The sequence below is a fragment of the Anolis sagrei genome, chromosome 4, assembly GCF_037176765.1.
Source record: "Anolis sagrei isolate rAnoSag1 chromosome 4, rAnoSag1.mat, whole genome shotgun sequence".
In the NCBI taxonomy this organism is placed as follows: domain Eukaryota; kingdom Metazoa; phylum Chordata; class Lepidosauria; order Squamata; family Dactyloidae; genus Anolis; species Anolis sagrei.
In genome coordinates this window covers 35,421,560-35,442,419 of record NC_090024.1, presented here as the reverse complement: position 1 = coordinate 35,442,419, position 20,860 = coordinate 35,421,560, and the positions used below count along the sequence as shown (strand labels likewise).

At 39.6% G+C, this 20,860-nt stretch overlaps 1 protein-coding gene across 1 annotated transcript in view; it reads left to right on the top strand.

The window, feature by feature from the left end:
• Nucleotides 1-20,396, top strand: part of SLC26A7 (solute carrier family 26 member 7) — a 97,895-nt gene extending 77,499 nt beyond the window's left edge. Inside the window, exons 14-18 of the mRNA XM_060775588.2 lie at nucleotides 2,773-2,821; nucleotides 6,246-6,349; nucleotides 14,499-14,553; nucleotides 14,654-14,757; nucleotides 18,656-20,396. Coding sequence (XP_060631571.2) covers nucleotides 2,773-2,821; nucleotides 6,246-6,349; nucleotides 14,499-14,553; nucleotides 14,654-14,757; nucleotides 18,656-18,691 — 348 coding nt within the window. The 3' untranslated portion in view covers nucleotides 18,692-20,396. The remainder of the gene's footprint in view (nucleotides 1-2,772; nucleotides 2,822-6,245; nucleotides 6,350-14,498; nucleotides 14,554-14,653; nucleotides 14,758-18,655) is intronic.
• Nucleotides 20,397-20,860: the final 464 nt, after the last annotated feature.

Sequence of the window (20,860 nt, the reverse complement as noted above, 5' to 3'; positions counted from 1 at the left end):
ACAGAGAAACCTGGCGGGCAAAGCTGGGTCAAATTCACACCTCCAGCTTCGTCCAGCCAGGTCTCCGTGATGCACGCCAGATCTGCCCGTTCATCCAGGATTAAATCCTGGATGAAGGCTGTTTTGCCATTGACAGATCTGGCGTTCAACAGCACCACCTTCAATCCGGGCGGACCGCCATCCTGGTTACACCAATTTACCGTATCAGGAGACCGATTTGGAATTACTAACGTTGTTGTACAGTCCCTAGGCCGAATTCGAGGTCTCCTTTTCCCGTATCTCCCCCTCCCCACCACGACTTCTATGGGGGCTCCCCGACTAACGGAACACCCTCCCTCCTCCATGACGCAATTCACATCCATAATTTCACCCCATGCTTCGCTGTTGGTTATCTGATTTGTTACCGATACAATTCGTTCTAGTTTTCCCTTCCATTCATTTCTTACCCGGACTTTGCTATTTCCAGAAATCTCCGATTCACTCCCCTCCTTACCTTTAAATTGTTGTTGGCAAATACGTAGGATTGAATAGATAGATAGATACGTTTTATTGATTGGCCTATTGGCCGTATCAAAACATTTAACACATAACACAATTAACACATAGTCATACATACAACCCTCGGTATAAAAGGAATTAAAATAAAAAAGCTGTCAACAGGATCTCGTTCAGATCAAATGTCTGCGTCACCTCCACAGTTTACCCCAATTGATTCTAAATGTGCAATTCTCAGCTGTGTTGCTTTGAATAGAAAAAGGGCTGTTTTGTGTGTTATTTTAGGGTTCTGTCCGGCCAACAAAAATGAGGTTTTAATATATGGGTCCCAGTGTGTTTTTTGAATAATGTATGGTCCAAGACAATGGTCTCTCTCTTTCTTATACAGCTCACAGTTGAACAATACATGTGTGATATCCTCCACCTCTGGTGCTCCACAAATACAAAATCGTTCGTTGTATGGGACTACGTAGGATTGAATAGAACATTTATTAACAGGTTTCAATAAAAAAGGGGCGAGTGACCTCTCAGATTTAGTTGGCTGCAACTCAATTTCTTCATTTTCAAAAGGTGATATACACTAAAGAATTAATGTAATTTTGACACCACTTTAACAGCCATTGCACAATGCTATGGGTTCATGGAAGTTGTTGTTTGGTGAGGCACCAGCATTCTTTGGCAGAGTAGGCTAAAGACCTTCTTAAACTTCAACTGTATTATTCCATAGCATTGCCCCATGGCAGTTAAAGTGGGGTAATTCTACAGTGTAGATACACAGTGTGAGCAGCATTGCAATCCAAAAGCATCCAGTGAGCTCCAAGTTTCACCCTTTCTGCAAAGAAAGAGACACCTTGTAGTAAACATGATTTGGAAATTAGTGTAGGGCACCTTATCTTGTTATTTAAAGCTTCCCATAAGTTTGGGACTGATCGAGCATGTTAACCTGGAACGTTCACGTCTGGACAAATCAGGCAGATCAATTCAGCCATTTTGTCATCTTGCATTCATTGTAAAACCTTTTCACAGTGTGAGTGTAGGTTCTGGGCCAAGAGACTTACATGCCTACTTGCTCCCTTACTGTTTAGCCTATGATCTGTTTATTTTCAAATAAGGAGGTCTTGCCAGTAGTGGGCAATGAGGTGGTTTTCTCCTCTGTTGCAGAAGAATGTGAGCAGAAAGGAAAGGTCTGTCCTAACCTGAAATATTTAGAAGGCAGTGATGTGGGCCGTGGGTGTCTTAATTTGCACTCAGCAAGTGTCTGGTTGCTTTACCTCTTTCAAGGAATCTGACCCCCTAAAGTTTCCCTGGAAACTCTCACAGCTCAGACAACTGGGAACTATTTATTTCCCCCCTGCATAGTAAGTGTGTGTGATTTGGCAAAATTCAAGCCAAATTCCATTGCTGCAGAGGCAGAATACTTATGTTGATTTTGGTTAGGTATGGCTGAAGGTGCAAGAGCTTGATTTTCAGAGCAGTCACTCTAAACAAGGCCCTTGATTATGTGCAATTATATGCGAAACTCCTTTGGAAATTTATGTTTGAGGCTATGGGAATTGATCCAGATTTAGGAATCTAGGAGCATGCTTTAAAGTATGCCTAAGAAAACAATGACCTGGCTAGAGCTAAGAAGCCAGGAGCCCAGAAACTGGTGATAGATAAGATAAAAAAGACTCAATTTATACAAATAAATAAATACATCCACAAATACATATTAATACAAGTCATTCTGACATTTAGCATGCACATAGCCCAAAAGTGGAAAAAATGATTTTTGGTCTACATCGCTGATATTCTCCAACCAGCATGGGCTTGAAAAAAAGAAACCCTTTCAAGCTCTGACACACCTACACACACTTTTCCTTCTTGTCAAAACTTTACACAAATACATAGCAAATCAACAACCCAGGAAGAATGATATACAAGGAGATGTGTTGAATTTTGCCAAATTACACACACTTTTGGGGGGAATAGCTCCACGTTATCTGAACTGTGGGATTTTCCAAAATAAGTTTGCCTAGTTCATAGAATCATAGAGTTGGAAGAGACCTTGTGGGCCATCCAGTCCAACCCCCTGCCAAGAAGCAGGGAAATCACATTCAAACACCAACAGATGGCCACCCAGCCTCTACTTAAAAGCCTCCAAAGAAGGAGCCTCCATCACAGTTCATATAAACTATCCATAAACCTCCATATGGAAAACAGTAGCTATTTTTGGAGAATAGAAAGGAGAGGATTGCCTTTCATCAACGAACTGTTTATTTTTTCTTTTTGCTTCAGTTTGAACAGAACACATTGCTCAGCCCAGTATCTAATGGAAATTGTCATGGTGAGTTTACTGTTTACAACTTACCCTTAATTTTCTATTTCATCTTCAGTGTCAAATGGTTAATGTTTAATCCAGAATCAAACCTAGCATAGCATTCCTAATCTTTCTTATCTGCCACAGTGATGAGTAAAAATCCTGGAGCCAAAAGTTTACAAAGAATGACATGGGAAGTGAGGGAAAGGGTCAGTTTTGTCCCCTTGGACCCTGCTTCAGGTCTCAATCCCCCTCCCACATGATCAAATTTTGATGGCAAAGTGTAAAGTACTATTAAAACAGGAAATGGGATTGCTCCTCTCAAAAGGAACCGATTTTGAAGATGGAAATACTAATAAAAATACTTGCATCTGTAAATAAAGCCATAAAAGCAGCAGAATCAACTTTGTTTGACATCTTGGTATAGCAAGTACAGCGTAGTTATCTGAATGTTGGACTATTACTCTGGAGACCAAGATTTGAGTCCTTACTCAGCCATGGAAACCCACTGAATGCCTTTGGGTGAGTCATACACTCTGAACCCCAGAAGATCCCATGGCAGGTGGGCCTTAGTGTCATGAGAAGTTGGACTTGATTTTCAAGCACACAACAAGGGCATGATGTCTCAGAACATGTTGTTGTGTGCCTTCAAGACACTAAGGTCAACCTGCTATGGGGCTTTCTTGGCAAAAGTTCTTCATATTAGGTTTTCTTCCTCTTTCTTCTAAGTATGAGAAAGTGTGACTTGCCCAAGTTTACTCGGTGATCTTCCACGGCCAAGGAGAGGGCTGACTCCTGGTCTTCAGAGCCATATTCCAACACTCAAACCACCACACCAGAACTAGGGATGTGTAGAACTTCCTGATTCTGATTTTCTCCATTTTCTTCTCACCCTTGTTTTGTATCAGATTGAATGTCTTTGTGATAACTTCTTGAAGTGAAATTTCCACACATTTTTGTAACACATTTCCTGAATTTTGCACAATCTTACTATCATCTACACAACACCACCCTCTCAATTGAAGCCTATTTTTGCATCCTTTTTTAAAGTTATGTGTTCCAGCCATTACCATTTTGAAATGTGCACTTTGTTTTTGTTTAAACTCCCTTGGAAATGCCTAGTTAAGCCCCTTTCAAATGTGTGTATGTCTGACACAAGGTGCACATTTCCTTGCAACAAATCTTAGGAGTATTGTCAAAGGCTTTCATGGCCGGAATCACTCAGTTCTTGTGGGTTTTTTCGGGCTATATGGCCATGTTCTAGAGGCATTTCTCCTGACGTTTCGCCTGCATCTATGGCAGGCTTCCTCAGAGGACCTCTGAGGAAGCCTGCCATAGATGCAGGCGAAACGTCAGGAGAAATGCCTCTAGAACATGGCCATATAGCCCGAAAAAACCCACAAGAACTGAGAAATCTTAGGAGGTATAAGAATGACACTTCCATTGGCACTGTTGAGTGCACACACATTTCTTTTCATTCCTACTCATGAAACTAGCATATCTGCTAATACCAAAATGAATCATTCTAATTCATGTCCCCTGCTTTATTTCATTATTATGTCAAAAGTTTAAGGGAGAACTGTTTTGAGAATGGGAAGAATCTGAACTTTAAAACATAACCGAGGCCAATGTATTTTGTTGCCAATGCAAGCAGCCATCAGTTTCCTTGCCCAAAGATGCCCAAAATACAAGCACGCTTTTTTGAACTCTGTATAACATTAAAAAGCATAACATTTGATAGAACTGTTCATCATCTTGGAGGTCTTGAAATGTCAACACTGTCCTTTCTCCCTTTTGTTTAAGCAAATCAATAACCACAAAAAACCCCAAAACAAATATGGAATTATCAAAGCTTTTGATTTCCTCTTCCATCATTGCTGGTATTTTATTATCTCAGAGTGTCAGAGATTTCCTTTTTCTCTTGGACATTTTTGAGTTAGTTTTAGAGAGGATTGCAATTCCCTTAAGTCTATTCTTGGTTACGGTCACTCTGGAGTTTCCTTTTTTTATATATTCCTTTCTGTTTTGTCTCCTTGAAGTATATTTATGCATATACAATTAAGTAAGCCTATAAACCTCTGGAGCTGCAAACTCAAAAGGCATTTGGATTTTGAGTACTTTTTCTGAAAAGGATTTGGTGCCATTATAAATCCACGTACAGTGCTGGCACTTAAGTCCCTCGAATAATTTCAAATCTCTTTATATTCTTTGTCAGAACTGTTTAGTTTAAACCATTTCATATTTAACCTCTAGTCTTTTATTCAGAGCTATGTACTTTATAATATCTAAAAGGTTCATTCACATGCACTTCTGCAAGAACCCCAGAACTTTTAGGGTGAGTGGATGGGTTGCAAGGTTAATAGGCAGATAGTTATTAATTTTACCTATTTGGAGCACCTTGAAAGGAAAGGGATTATGACTTTTCCCATCCATTATCATTGAAGTACCCTTAAAATGTACTCTTACAAGCGCATTGTGTATGATTAAATGCTTACTCTGAAGTAAATGTGGAGAGAACAGATCTCTGCCAGACTTTATTATTCCTGGCAGAACACAATGGCAATCACCGTATTAATATTTCTTAGTGCTTCATCATTTCTGACGTTTCTGGTATTCCAGCATGGCATTTTTGTCCCCTTAGGTCTAAGAGAAGCCTGAAAGTAGGAACTAAACTTTCTCCTGATCCTATAACTGCCTACTGAAAGAAAGGAGGCAAAATATAGCAAAATTAATCTCACTGGACTGGTACAAAGCCTGTTGCGATAGAGACTGCACATTTTCAGAATCAACACAATCATTGTGTTAGTTGCACAGGTTACTGTACAAATGTTGTGCAAGCAAGATACCAGTAGTTGTGCAAGTAGCTGAACACTCTCTTGTACAACTGCTTTTTCAATGGTGCAATTCTGTGCAAATGTACTAGCAGTACCTTATGTTATATTGGATGTTGACTAAGGAGATGATATGTAGTTGTTTATTATGTCTTTATACAGTGATGGGCCTCCAGATGTTTGGGACTGCAACTCCCAGATACCCTGGCCAGCTTGTCCAATGGTCAGGAATTCTGGAAGTTGAAGTCAAAACACCCAGAGGACCAAAGGCTGGATAGCACTGCTTTACAATAATGATGGGTCTGTCCTGCAGCTGAAAATGGTGGGATGGGTATTTTCTCACTGAAGAACCCTATCACTGGTGGCTTCAGCATCACTGGTGATTTCAATGAAATACTGAAGTTCTCCAGAGCTTCGGAGAAATGGGATAATGCAATTTATACTGTCCAGGGGGTTCAGACAATCCATAGCATGGTTTGGTGAGCTGAAGTCCAAAAACATGTGAAAGGCCATAATTGTTGCATATGTTTATGGAATCGTGAGACTGATAATCTTAGAAATGCCTCTTTCCATAATAATAACAATAATATGATGATGATGTGTTTCAACTATCCATATAGGAGAGTCCTCATTACAGCAGCGCACTGTTGAAAGGCAGACTTTAATATTTGATTGCAGTGGTCTGACACTCTTTGACTACACTGGAATCGCTGTACTTACTCAGGTGTGTATAATCTTCCATATGCATTTTATTGCGCCCAGGGACAGCTGGTGGCTTGGAGGCAGTAAATCAACTGTGGGTTGTGTCTGAAATGGAAAAGAGCTATCCAAGGTGCTGAATCTATTTTAGTATCCTAGAGATGTCCTTTAAAGTTTGATCTAAAATCCAAACTATGTTCACTGCCTCCCTGACATAGAAGCCACCACCAGCCATTGATGGTTCCCACCGTTATATATGGTTTTTTGTGGGGTGGGGGGAATGCACTGTGATCCCACAGAATTTGAACAACCGGGCTGATCAGGATCTCATGTTTGTCCTCTGATGAAAATAATTGAATCAGTGAAACTGGATTCTGAAATTCTCCCTCCCCATATAGCCTCCTATTTTCCAATGTTTACCCTTTAATAGTTTAGTCGCCCCACAAAATAAGCTAATACTGTATAACTGTTTATGGGAGTCTTCTCTCAACCTGGAAAGATACATCTGGTATCCCCCCCCCCCCCCCCTCATATACAATTTCTTGTTTTCCTTGCCTTTTCCCTCCTTTGGGATGTAGAATACTTGAAGATCTTGTTCAATCCCTATTTTGAAATGAACAAACCTCATTCTGGGCTAATGTGGAAATCACATCCTATGGACTTTGCACTTCTGTGAATTTTGTAATACAGTTCTCATCTAAAAAAAACTTTAACAAAATGAGTACAAAATGCATATTTGGGACAAAATGTGTTAACTAATCTATGTTTACAGAGAAAATACATTATGAGGTGCATATTTTATGTGCACATGTGTTCACGAATGCATATTGAAACATTCATTTCAACATAATTTTTATAGTTTTTTCTGGAAAAAAGTGTTTTTAAATATGGGACAGAATAGATGAATACATACTAGAAGAGCTTAATAAACACAAATAAATCTAAATTGGACCAAAAATAGACTGATATCTCCATTCCTGCTGGGAGGTTTTTCCTTTGGTTGGTTTTTCTTTTTGATCAAGTTCAGTTTCTCCCCTTTTCACCTTCTTTGCTAGTCTTTCCCTTTTTGCTTTCCCATAAAATGACCTATCCAAATCCTTTGGCAGCCTTCCTCTGTTATGATTGGATACCTAGCGATTGAGTGAATTACAATGTAGTAAAAGAAACAGTTCAAATCTCATGAGTCAAACATGCAAGTATTATTACTCAGTAAGTTGATGAGAGAGGGAAAAAGGGTCAAAGAGTCAAACCAATCATAAGGTACCTTCACTCCACACTCTTACATTGCTTTTCTGTAGGCATTTGCTGTTGTGGAAATTATTTGTCAGGCAGAAGCTGGCAGGATTTATCCTGAAGCAATGCTTGGCAGCTTCTGGAGGCAGCTGCAGTTATTACCCAAAAGCATCAAAAAGGAATATCAAGAGGTGACTCACAAATCTTTACTGCAAAGTTCCAGTTAACTTTCAAAATGGCAACTCGCAGATCATCCCATCAGCCACCCTGACTTTATGGAGTGATTCAAGAGTTTTTGAATGTACCTTTTAGTCATAGGACAGTGCTATCTTTGCGAGGATCAACAGAAGGTTGTGGGTTTTTGAGTTTCCTAGAACTACCTGAGGTTTATTTATTTATTTACAGTATTTATATTCCACCCTTCTCACCCTGTAGGGGACTCAGGGCGGATTGCAATGCACTTATACATGGCAAACATTCAATGCCATTTTGACATACAAGGTATATAGACAAACACAGACACAATTTAACATTCCAGCTTTTTTTTCCGGCTTCATAAGGTTATGTTCGGTTGCAGCCACAGGGAAAGCTGCCACTTGTGACACTGGGTCTTTTGATGGAGTACTTCCTCATTCTTCTGCATGCTGCTGGAAGGTTTTATGGCATTGTAAATTCGTTAAATTAACTCCCCCACATAAAGTGGTAGCTAAATTTCCTACTTGACAGATGCACTGTCTTTCGGGCTGCATAGGTCAACAGCAGGCTAGATTATTAATGGTCAGGAGCATACTCCGACCTGGGCTGGCTTTGAACTCATGACCTCTTGGTCAGTAGTAATTTAATGCAGCTGGCTACTAACTAGCTGTGCCACAAAGGATGCTAAGCAATATATAGACAAACACATGTTAGCAGTCAACATTTGGACAGGATTTAGGTATTTACTCTGTTATGACTTTTGGATTGTTTTCTACTATGCCTACTGACATAGCAATAAACTCGCAATAGAAAGCCTGTATTATAGATTCTATAAGGAGGACAGAACGAGCAAGGATCAGCATTATAATCAGGGCTCAAAAGGTCTGTGCACCAAGAGCCTTTTTACAGAACACAACGGTAGCATTTTGGTTCCACTTTAACTGCTATAGTTCCATTCTGTGGATTTGCTTTTTAGAGAGGGGTTTGTGGAATTCTTAGCCTATGGGAGTTGTAGTGTCTCAGCAGACCACATCCTACAGGATTCGATGGGATGGAACCATGGCAGTTGAAGTGGAACCATAGTGCCATAATTGTGTAGTGTCAAAGGATCTCAGGCCTTTTTGATAAGAAATAACAATGGCATTGTCTTCTTGAACCAACTCCTCTAGCTTCCTTCTTTTCTTCAGGTTCAATCAGAACCCTCACTGAATCTGACAGGGAGGGACTCCCAGTTTCCCAGCCACAATATAAAGCATGTTTCCAAATGATGGACTTGACTTGAAATTGCTATATCTCTGCAACAACAAATCACCCATGCATAAAACATTTACCACTTTAAAAGGTGGTGCATAGAGTTTCAAATGATTACCGCTATATGCCTCTTCCCAGTGCACAAATAGCCCTTAGCCATAGTTATTTGCAAGATGGTTACTCTGCAATGTAAGGCATATTAAGGCTTATATTATACAGTTTAGTGAGACAGAATAAGTAATATTAGTGCAGTGTGCATTTGAATGGCATCCAGTCATGCTGGCCACATGACCTTGGAGGTGTCTACGAACAATGCCAGCACTTCAGCTTAGAAATGGAGATGATAACCCCCCCCCCCCCCCCCCCCCCAGAATCGGACATGACTAGACTTAATGTCAGGGGAAACCTTCACTTTTATCTTTGGCATTGATCCACCAGTACCAAAGAGCATATCAACAATTTGAGGAAAGAGGCTATTTATGTAGTTGGAAGAGCACATCATTCAACACCCTGTACGATTTGCAAATAGATATGGATCAACATAGCTGCCTCCACATTTGGATGTTGCTCGGAGGAACAGCATCACTGAACAAGATGTGCTTATGAGCATCACCCTTCTATTGCATTTCCATGGCCACTTTCTCACAGCCTGCCTCCTCTTGTTGCTGGTGAAGATGGACAGTGAAAAGCCTACTGCGTTTGCCTTTTTCTCCCCATATAGCTTGTAACCCAATCACTCAGGATCTTACATTGAATAGAAGGGCTTCTTGGAGTGAAGTAGGAACTGAAGCATTAAGTGCCACTCAGCTTAAGAGCTTGAAGGGTAGCTCCGAAGAACAAGGGAAAATAGGGCACTTTCCACAGTGGGATAATAAAGTTTTATGGATGAAGTGTACCTTTGAAGATGCTCAAGAAACAAATCCAGTCTATGCATTGCTCTCTGTATATTTTACATTGGTATTATTGGGCAAGCTCAACATTTCAGCGGAAAACCTCATAAAATTAAGAACAGTATGACGCTTGTATGGGGGAATGCATTCCTAGACTCACAGGAGATACTTGAAACCATGAATAATAGTGCACCTTGTATATAAACCACTTTCCTGAAACTTTGATCCTCCAGATCTTTGGATTTTAACTCCTAGAATCCCAAGAAAGATTATCCAATGGTCAGGAATTCTGTGAACTGAAGGCCAAAATAAACCAAAGTTGGGGAACCACGAATTGCAACTGTACTTGAGCTAGAAGCATAGCACAGAGTCATACATTTCTGGGGGGAGATAATAATTTATAGTTCAGGGGAGAGTGAAGCTATAGATAAAGGGGTTGTACTGTACCAGTTCTGGAGAACATGAGGAACAGCATGGGACACAGCAATTCCTTTCGTGGCTTCCTTGGGAGGCACCTTCTTAACCACTGAGGGAAAGAGGATTCTAGAGTAGATATTAGGTTATTAGAAGAGCTTGCTTGAATGAGAGGGGCCTTAATCTGTACATGATAACATTTTAATCTTATCACTGTATGCCTTGAAAAGATCATAGGCTCTGCAGGACATTTATATTATAGAACAGCGCCCTCTGGTGGTCACTTGCAGTGTAGCAAGACTCCCCCCTCCCCCCCCCCCCAAATAAAATAATTGAGAGTGTATTAGCAGGAATTGGGCCTTTGCAAATATGGAATTATAAAACCAAATTGTTCATTTCAAAACAGTTTGCTCCAACTCTAGATCAAATCAGTCTGGCTCATTCTGGATTAGACTGGTACAGTCTGAAGTTATTTGGACTGAACCACACACTTAAATATCAATAATAAGTTGTGGGGCGGGGGGTGATGTGACATGTATGAAAGACATCAGAATAATGAGTGTAATGCAGAGGAGCCTGCATTCTGTACAAGCCTCTCTCTAGCATTTTTCAGGCACAATAATTATGAGAAACTATCTAAGATTACTGAAGTTATAGTCAATTATTACCTCCTTTTCACTCTTATGGGGATTTATTTATTTACTGTATTTGTATACAGCCCTTCTCAGCCCTCAGGCAACTCAGGGTGGTTTACAGAGGCAACGATTCGATGCCCAATACACCATAAGACATTTAAAAGCAAGAACACATAATATAAAACCATAACAATAGTATTGAAAACACACATCAATTATGCCTCCTAATAAAAACATTGTCCAATCTCATCATCCAGTAGTTCCAATTCCTATGTCATTTACCTTGCATTTTCAAATGATTGTTCAAACAACCAAGTCTTGACTCTTTTCCAAAATGTTTAGAGGGAGGGGGGCGATCTAATGTCCCCAGGAAGGGCGTTCCATAGCCAAGGGGCCACCACTGAGAAGGCTCTTTCTCTCATTCCCATCAAACGTGTTTGTGATGCAGGCGGGATCGAGAGCAGGGCCTCCCTGGACAATCTTAACGTCCTAACAGGTTCATAAGGAATGATGCGTTTGGACAGGTAGATTGGGCCAGAACCGTTTAGGGATTGGGTGACATCACTGAAATTACGTAATTTTGTCTTGCACATCTTCATTCTTTTACTAGTTTTAGGAATTACTAGCAAACTGAAAAGAACTGGGGTGTACATTTGGGCATCCATCTAGTGACTGTCTTCTGAATGTTGTCTCCTAAAAGCCATTATCATGTAATTTCCCCTTATTTCATCAAGAGCCTAGCTCTTTCCCTTGTTTGCCTTTTAGTTAATTTGAGTAGTAATGAGCTCGTGAGTTTTATGTATCCTGCTCCTCAACTGATTCTAGTTGTTGCTAGGTGTCTGATGTGTTTCTCTCTCTCTACTATTAGTCTTTTCTGGTTCTTCTAACTGTGTCCTCTCTGTTATTTTAGTTTGCCAGTAAGCACATTTATTTAATTTGCAAGGCACATATATTATTATTTTAATCACATGTTTAATTTATGTTATGAAAGAAGCAAAACATTGTGATTTATTATGTCTTGATTTCAGCAAGTAAACTACTAGATTTGATTTCCATTAGATTTCTCAATTAGTTTAACTTCTATATGATTTACAGTTTAAACAGTTATTATTATTTCTATGTCTGATCATTAGTTCAACGTAATTACAAGGCATCACTGGAGCAGCAACACAAATCTACATTGTGTCTGTAGGGACCGAGGATGACAAATTGGTTTGCTATCTTTCCCAAAAGATTCTTACAGGAAAGTAGTGTTGGTACTAGTGAAACCAAGTCTGTTTCCACTATCAAAAAGGCTTTACTTGAGCTGGGAGATCAGAAGGAGGGAGGAGGTGGCTCAGTAGCAGCACCATCATAGGGAAAGCTTATGAGATGGCATACCTGTCCTGATTTGACAAGTACAATCCCAGTTAGTTCTTTGTCATTCCACCTTTTAATCTGATTTTAAAATGAGCTATTTTCTTTCTTCTTTCCAATTTTCCCCTTCACCCTCTGCTTACTTCAGTTGTTGCAAGTGGAGTTCAAAATGCAAAAGTCAGAATTAATGCAGAATCATAGAATCAAAGAGTTGGAAGAGACCTCTTGGGCCATCCAGTCCCCTGCCAAGAAGTAGTAAAATCACATTCAAATCACCCCCAACAGATGGCCATACAGCCTCTGTTTAAAAGCCTCCAAAGAAGGAGCCTCCACCATAGTCCGGGGCAGAGAGTTCTGCTGCTGAACAACTCTCACAGTCAGGTTCTTCCTAATGTTCAGATGGAATCTCCTTTCTTGTAGTTTGAAGCTATTGTTCTGCATCCTAGATCTCCAGGGCAGCAGAAAAGAAGCTTGCTCCCTCCTCCCAATGACTTCCCCTCACGTATTTATACCTGTCTCCTCTCAGTCTTCTCTTCTTCAGGCTAATCAGGCTCAGCTCTTTAAGCCACTCCTCAAAGGGCTTGTTCTCCGGATCCTTGATCATTTTAGTCACCCTCCTCTGGACACATTCCAGCTTGTTAACATCTCCCTTCAATTGTGGTGCCCAGAATTGGACACAGTATTCCAGATGTGGTCTAACCAAGGCAGAATAGAGGGGTACCATGACTTCCCTGAATCTAGACACTAGACTCCTATTTATGCAGGCCAAAATCCCATTGGCTTTTTTTTGCCACCGCATTGTTGGCTCATGCTTAACTTGATGAGGACTCCAAGATCTTTTCCATACGTACTGCTCTCAAGCCACATGTCCTCCATTCTGTATTTTTGCATTTCATTTTTTCTACCTAGGTGGAGTGTCTCGCATTTGTCACTATTTAACTTCATTTTGTTGGTTTTGGCCCATCTCTCTAATCTGTAAAGATAATTTTGAATTCTGCTCCTGTCTTCTGGAGTATTGGCTATCCCTCCCAATTTGGTGTAGTCTCCAAACTTGAGGATCATGCCTTCTTATCTTTCATCTAAGTCATTAATAAAGATGTTGAACAGGACCCAGAAGTGTGAGTGGAAAGAGTAAGAAGAAGAGGAGAGGAATATTGATGTTCGCAGAGGATCAGGAAAAAGCAGACTGTTGCAGCCTTTCTTCTAGGATGTATGTTCTTACCCATTAATATTTTTGTGTCATCTACATCATGCATGGGCCAGATTTGGCCCTCCAGGTGTTTTGGACTTCAACTACAATTCCTAACAGCCGGTAGGCTGTGTGAGTTGAAGTCCAAAACACCTGGAGGGCCAAAGTTTGCTCATGCATGGTCTAGAACATACGCTGATATTTCTTGGCCACATGTGTCCCAGCTGTGAACTATATGAGATTGAAGAAAAGACATTATCATTTGGAAATCAGAATGAAAGTGGATCCTAAGATTAATGGCTATTAGTGTCATTTGGAATCGCTTTAGCATGGGAGTGGGTCCCAAGATTACTGGCCAATGGACAAGGGTAGGTTGTGAGGCATAAACAACTTAAGAAACAGCAGCAGCAGAGCCTTGCTGCTTAAAGAGAGGCAGAAAACATTCGAGTAAACAAATAGTGAAGGAAAATCATAGAATAGGAGCAAAGTGTTGCACTCTTGAGGCACATCTAATGAAATCAACGGGGTACAACTAATGAAGTCTGACAACACTTTAACTGCCATGGCTCAATGCTATGGATTCATGGGATTTGTAGTTTTGTAAAGTCTTTACGAGAGTAAAAACAACTTTAGTTGAGCAGTCAACTTACATGTTAACTTGCCTTCCCCAAAAGTTACAAGTGCCTGACACAAACAACCCTGAAACTATCTGTTTGCAATTTGGCTGGTTTAATACACTGTTAGTCCTCAATAATATACCATAGCTATTTTGGTTTCCCAAAAGGGGAGGGCCGACAATCCAGATTTCTGAATATCAGTACAGGATCATCTTCACAAACTGGATTCTGGACTAAATAGAGTCTCTGTACATAGTCCTAATAAGAAGGGCATGTATTAGAATGGCATAGCGAGTCTTGCACATTTGCACAGGTTAATTAACACAAATCTGTAAAAATCTGAATAATATGTATTATTTAATCAGCTACTTTAATGTTTTTTTTTCTCTTTTAGATCTACACAGATTCCAAAAAAAGAAATATTGATGTTCTGTTGGCAAATTGCAAAGGTATGTATTAATTGTTTTCAAATTATTTAAAAGTCATATTTCCTTGACCAGTATGCTTTGCCATTCTCATGTAAAATGTCATGTTCATGTCTTCTTGTAGCTTCCTTGATAAAGGCACTGAAGCTCAACAGTAGACTAGAATCAGACAATGCTGTCTTCTTTGAATCTGTTTCTTCAGCTGTCGGTGCTATTCAGTTCAACAGGGTGAGTCTCAATTTGGGATGTGAAAATCTCTCTGTCTCAATTTTGCTGCACCTCTCCAAATTTAACTTGTATTTTCTTGGGGGTCACAGCCTCTGAGGATGCCTGCCATAGATGGAGGCAAAACATTAGGAGAGAATGCTTCCAGAACATGGCCATACAACCTGACAAACCTACAACAACCCAATTTCTGTATTTTCTTAATAATCAATTTCCTCAAATTGGCTCTTTGCAATATTTTTCTTTATGTATACATTTTTGTAGATAGTGCAACATATTTTTATTCTGCTAATATACATATTTTGAGTCATATGCTATTATTTGCACATAATTTGAGAAGAAAAGAAAAGGAGATTACTATTTGCAGTTTCTTTCCAATTATGTGTCACTTTTCATGGCATGGATAGGAGATCTCTCCTATTCCACATGCAAACATTGGTTGAATTGGTACTGGAATCATGAGTATTTTTTCCTAGGCAATATTAAAAAAGAAAAGCTGTATACTTCAAAATTGTCCTGATTTGGCAATCCTGATTCATATGTTGTCCCACTTTTTAAGCTGCTTTTTAATGGCCCGGTTTCTCTTTCCTTATTCCCTTTCCCCTCTTTGTTCTTGGCTTATATCTATTGCTGTAAACCAGTGGTTCTCAACCTGTGTGTCTCCAGGTGTTTTGGCCTACAGCTCCCAGGAATCGCAGCCAGTTTACCAGCTGTTAGGATTTCTGGGAGTTGAAGGCCAAAACATCTGGGGATCCACAGGTTGAGAACCACTGCTCTAAATGGAGTAAAAACTACAAAAAAAAAATTACTCGGCAGTGAGGAGAGGAAGGGGTGGGTGGGTGAAGAAAGGATCTTGTCCTTCCTAGTAGGCTTCAGCAAATGCTAGCTTTTGTATTCTTTCATGTAAATAACCTCTGTCACCTTGACTACACTCTGATATTGCTTGGTTACATGGATCCAGTTTTCAACTGTGAAAGGGTATGCAGTATTAGCCTTCATAATGAAATTTATGGGTGAATTGTGAACTATGAGTTATATGATATTAACCAAAAACAAACAAACCCCAAACCTATCATATTTTTAACTGATAAATTCCTGGGATGTCCTGAAATAATACATGTTGGGTCATGTTTTTCCCTTTCCATTCTGTCAATGCAGTAATGCTCACATTCTTACAAATCTACATCAGCTTGGCAGCCCTGTGTTTTCCAGATGTCTGGGGCTATGTAATTCCCATTATCTCCATTCATTGTTCATTAATGGTAGCCCGGCACATCTAGAAAACACGTAGGAAGGCTATCTATACCATGCATCCCTGAACTGCTCTAAAGTCATACCTTTGCCTAAACTGTTCAGCCCCATGCCATCCTCAAAATACTGGTGTGCCCCCTTTAAGGTCCTTCCTTCCATAGATCATTATTTTCAACAGGGTGCATTCCATGTCATGGTATCACTTTGTTAGAAGTTCCTGCTCATAGAAGTAACCTGTTCTTGAGCTACAGGCAGTCAGACTAAAAACTGAAGAGGGTTCCTATATCTTTACTGGTTGTATAGAAGTGGGCATTTCAATAGGTGTTGTGTGCCAAAAGACTCCTATATCGTCACCTTTGTGATGTTTTAGGCCACCCATTCACTTGTGCAATCGTCCAAGAGCTGAATGGCCCTCAAAGTGGCCAAAATGGTGATTTTACTTCCAGTTTCTTGGTGTGGCCTCTGGGGATGGGAGAAAAATTGCCCCATCCTTCCACACACAGCTATCTAGAAAAGGCAATCTATACTTACTCCTGTCTTAATAACGCCATACACCTGTCTAATGATAAATCCACCCCTGGGCTTCCACGGATCTCTTAAGAAAGTACTATTTCAGTTGGAACCAATTTTCTTATATAAACACTGTTCCCACATTCTTAGTGTCTTAAGGCACCACCTTGCTTTACAATGTAAACTCCTGTAAGCCTCTTTGCTGTAACTGTTATTAAACCAAATGCTCAGGCAGTGTATGGAGTTCTGCTTTTTCATTGTTTTATGCATGACTGCACATTTGGCCACGGTCCAAGACAGAGTCCCCTCCAAGACAGATTAAAGCTAAATTTGCAATGAGTTGTTGCTTTCTGTTTCTCTTCTCCCTTGCCATACCATGAACAGGCACTTTCTGGTAATTAAATAAGAAAAATCTTCTTCCTTTTCCACCAAAATCACTTTAATCTGATTGAGCGAAGTAAACCAAACTGATGGTATTTGTTTACATGGATTGACTAGTGGAAGAAATGCAGGGACATATCTATTTGAAACTTATGTTCTCTAAGATTTTTTTAAACTCTTATGATCTAAACTTTACCCATTTTTATCCCAATCTTTACGGCTACCACATGATGTGAGGTGAGGTGAACCCCAATTTTTATTTTGACTTCTGTAGCCAAACTGCTATGTGCAAATTGGAGCTTGGCAATAACATGTCACCCAACAATTTTTTAGATTGAAAACTGTGTGGCCAGGCAACATCAGACAAGGTCAAAGTGGCAAAGTTGTTAATGAGAAAGTTTAGAAATGTTAGTCAAAAAATCAACCTGAAAAACAGGGTTGACTTGTCCATAGACCAAAGTGAGTACTTTGTCTTAACTCTGATAAAAAAGAAACCATCCCCTTCTCAGAGGAAAGTGGTGAAAAGCAAGAGCTTAGTCCATCCCAGGAGAACTTAACCCCTCCTATTCTCTTTGCCATGGCACCACTTTTGACCTTTGTGAATGTCTGGGTAGGGAAATGGCGCAGCGGCCAAGGGCATTGGTTTTCCCCTCTCCACAAAATGACCCTTGGCTTATCCATGGGTCATATGAAAATCCATAATTTTGGCTTCCAAGCTTCCCCTCAACTTATTAATGAGGTCAATGCATAGATAAGGTAGCTTCCCTCTGGGGTCCATGGCCATGTGCAGCCTCCCTTTGCACTTTTGCAGTCTCACAAACCCAAAAAACGAATTGCACAAAATTTACTTTAGGCCAAAAACCGTTTGCTGTGTTTTGGTCACCTGTGCCATGTATGACTTGCTTTCAAAAGTGGACACAAGTAGCCTTTCCCATGTTGCTTTACAAGAAAGCCTCTCCTGATGGATGCTGGTAGGCACTTTGCATGTATGGATGGAAGTGGGGCATTCCCTTAATATATTTGGGCTGTAGTTGTTATTTATTTATTTTGTACCCTGCCTTTCTCCAAGAAGGGGACTCAAGGTGTCTTACAACCACATACTTTGATCAATTTAAAACAAAGCAGTTACAAAAATAAAAAAAATTATACAGTACTGTGTGTTAGATTAAAAATTCAGTTAAAGTGCAATAAATATAATTAAAATACATTTTTAAACACACAAACCCCCATCCCCAAATCCCGCCCACAACCTCCCTAGCAATGCACCCTTTATCCTTCACCAAATGTCTGCTTGCAGAAAAAAAGTCTTGACCTGCTTGTGGATCATTCCTATGTTTTATCGTGATAGCAACCTTCTTATTAAAGCAGGATATTAGATATGTGCATTTGGGGTAAACCTTGTCCCATTTCATATCCCGGCTTTTGTGGGGGGGCCTGATCCATTTTTGTAAGCAGGCTTTCATGTCGAGCAGATTTTCATGTGGGAAGAGGGCTTCCCTTTTCATGCTTCTGAAGAAATGGAAGACACAAAAGAAATGGTAGAAATGGTAGAAATGGTAGAAAAAAAATTGTGCACATGTCCACATATGTGTCTGTCTTCTGTAGATTTCCATTCAAGCCATGGATCAAAGTGCTTTAGTCTTATGTTTATGGGCACTTTTCAAAGAGAATTCAAAAGACAATGAGTGGTATCACTGTGTGACTGTTATTCCAGAATGTATTATTTTCAGATACAATGTTTTTGTTTCTTCCATTTTAGAATTTCTGCAAGCTTAATGAACACACTGAAGTCTGATGCCAGCCTGTGTTTATATATGATCTGTTGAACTGTTCATCTGCAAAAGGAACTATGCCAAAGTATTTCTTCAGATGTTTAAACATGGAAAGTTGAGGGTGATAATTTATATGCCAAGTGTATACCAATAGCAACAGTGTTTATTTTTATTGCTCCTGGATCTTCTCTGAGTTCCCATCAAGGACAAGTTTCTTTTTAAAAAAAATAATAACCTTGATTTTTCTTTGATGGTTTCATATTTTTGTATGCATTTAGATTTTAAAAAGAAAAAAAACCTAGAAAGTAATTTAGAATATTACCATAATGTATATTGTTTTAGCTCTGGCCTAATTGTAACTTAATTGTATCATTTTGTGCACTAGAGAATACAACATTATTGAATTTTGTAGTGGAATTGATGGTATCCAGTTCAAGATCTGTGCCTTAATAAATGCAAACAGAAACTGTAATACAAGATCATTTCTCCCCCTGAAATCCCCAGGACACACATTGGAACAATCACTCCATGACTCTTTCACATTTCAACCCCAAGTGTGGGTTTTTTGAATGTTGCCTCTATATTGCACTGTATCGTACATTTTTAATTAATTTAGAAAGCTGTCTCCACCAAAAATGACCAAGACCATATGATGTCTCCTCTGTTGGAGAAGTTGGACAACTTACTTTTTGGCTACAGCTAAAGACTATGGGGACTTGCACTCTGAAGGAACATCTCCTATAGGCTCTGCTCTATTGTTCTAAATCAGTAGCATGGATTTCAACCATTCTAAGCTTTGTTCTATCCTGGGTGGGAAATAAATCCACAAAGTTCTGTAAAGTCCAATACCATGGTTCTTGCGCACTGTTGTTGCCATGCGACCAAGACTTAGTTTATTCACACCTTTAAGAGGGAAATAACTGGATTCACATTGGAATGCAGCTGCATGTGGGAGGTTGCATATTTTAGCATGCATTTTTTCCCTGTGTCAGAAGCGACTTGAGAAACTGCAAGTCGCTTCTGGTGTGAGAGAATTGGCTGTCTGCAATGATGTTGTCCAGGGAACGCCCAGATGTTTTGAAGTTTTACCATCCTTGTGGGAAGCTTCTCTCATGTCTCCGCATGGGGAGCAGGAGCTGACAGAGGGAGCTCATCCATGCTCTCCCCAAATTTGAACCTGGGACCTGTCGGTCTTCAGTCCTGCTGGCACAAGGGGGCTCCAGCATGCAATACCTGGTCTCAATTTTCAATTTACACGAAAGGGATACAGATGGCCAAAACCACAATCTTTGAATCACACAACCCCCCTCCCATTTTTCTGTTCCAGTGTAACTATAAGGATTTGAAGTAAATGTAAAAAGATGCAGTTTTCTGAACAAGTCCAAACTGACTTCTGGTTTATGATCCTGGCATCTTTAGCTAATCCATTGTTAAAATAAACTGCAGTTTCTGGTTCAGATGAAACAACAAGCTGTAGTTAGTTTAAATAAAAATAGACACTTTCAGTCTTTTAATGTTCAGATTTCATCCACATGCAGCCAAATATTTTCTGCATATAGTGAGTTGAAACCAAATTCTGCAATGTTTTGTGCAACATTTTGGCCTGTGCTGAAAAATAGCTTTCCTCTCAAAGTTGTTTGTTTAGTTTTTTTTAATTGGTCTCACATGATCTCAGTGATGCTTTTATTTAGCTTAATCTTATTGGACACATTCTGTCTAAATGATCAGCCAAGAAGGAAAAGCAGCAACAACAGGAAAACTAATCTGAATTTCATGGCAGCAAAGTATTATGACATTAATATCTTGAAACATTTTTACATCAAAAATAGTTTCAATCTGAAAACTAAAGAAGGATATTATCCCTAAAATAAAGTATTCAACACTCATCAGTGCTACGCCCAAAATTTGTATTCCTTGATGAGGAAATCCAGTTTCAATTGTTAGCAGCATTTTCTTTTTAAAAATGACGATTGCAGACTTGGTAAAAAATCAGAGTCACATCCAAATTCTTTCCAGCTACGTCTCTGCCACTTACATGTCCCATTCCCAATATTGTGTTTATTGTCAATTTGTGAGTAATTCAGTTGCTTATAATTAGTTATTTATGAGTAATTGGGTTGCTCACATTATTATGAGAAGGCCAATAACGCAATATTTCCAAAGTGATATAATGAGTAAGACCAAAGTCAATT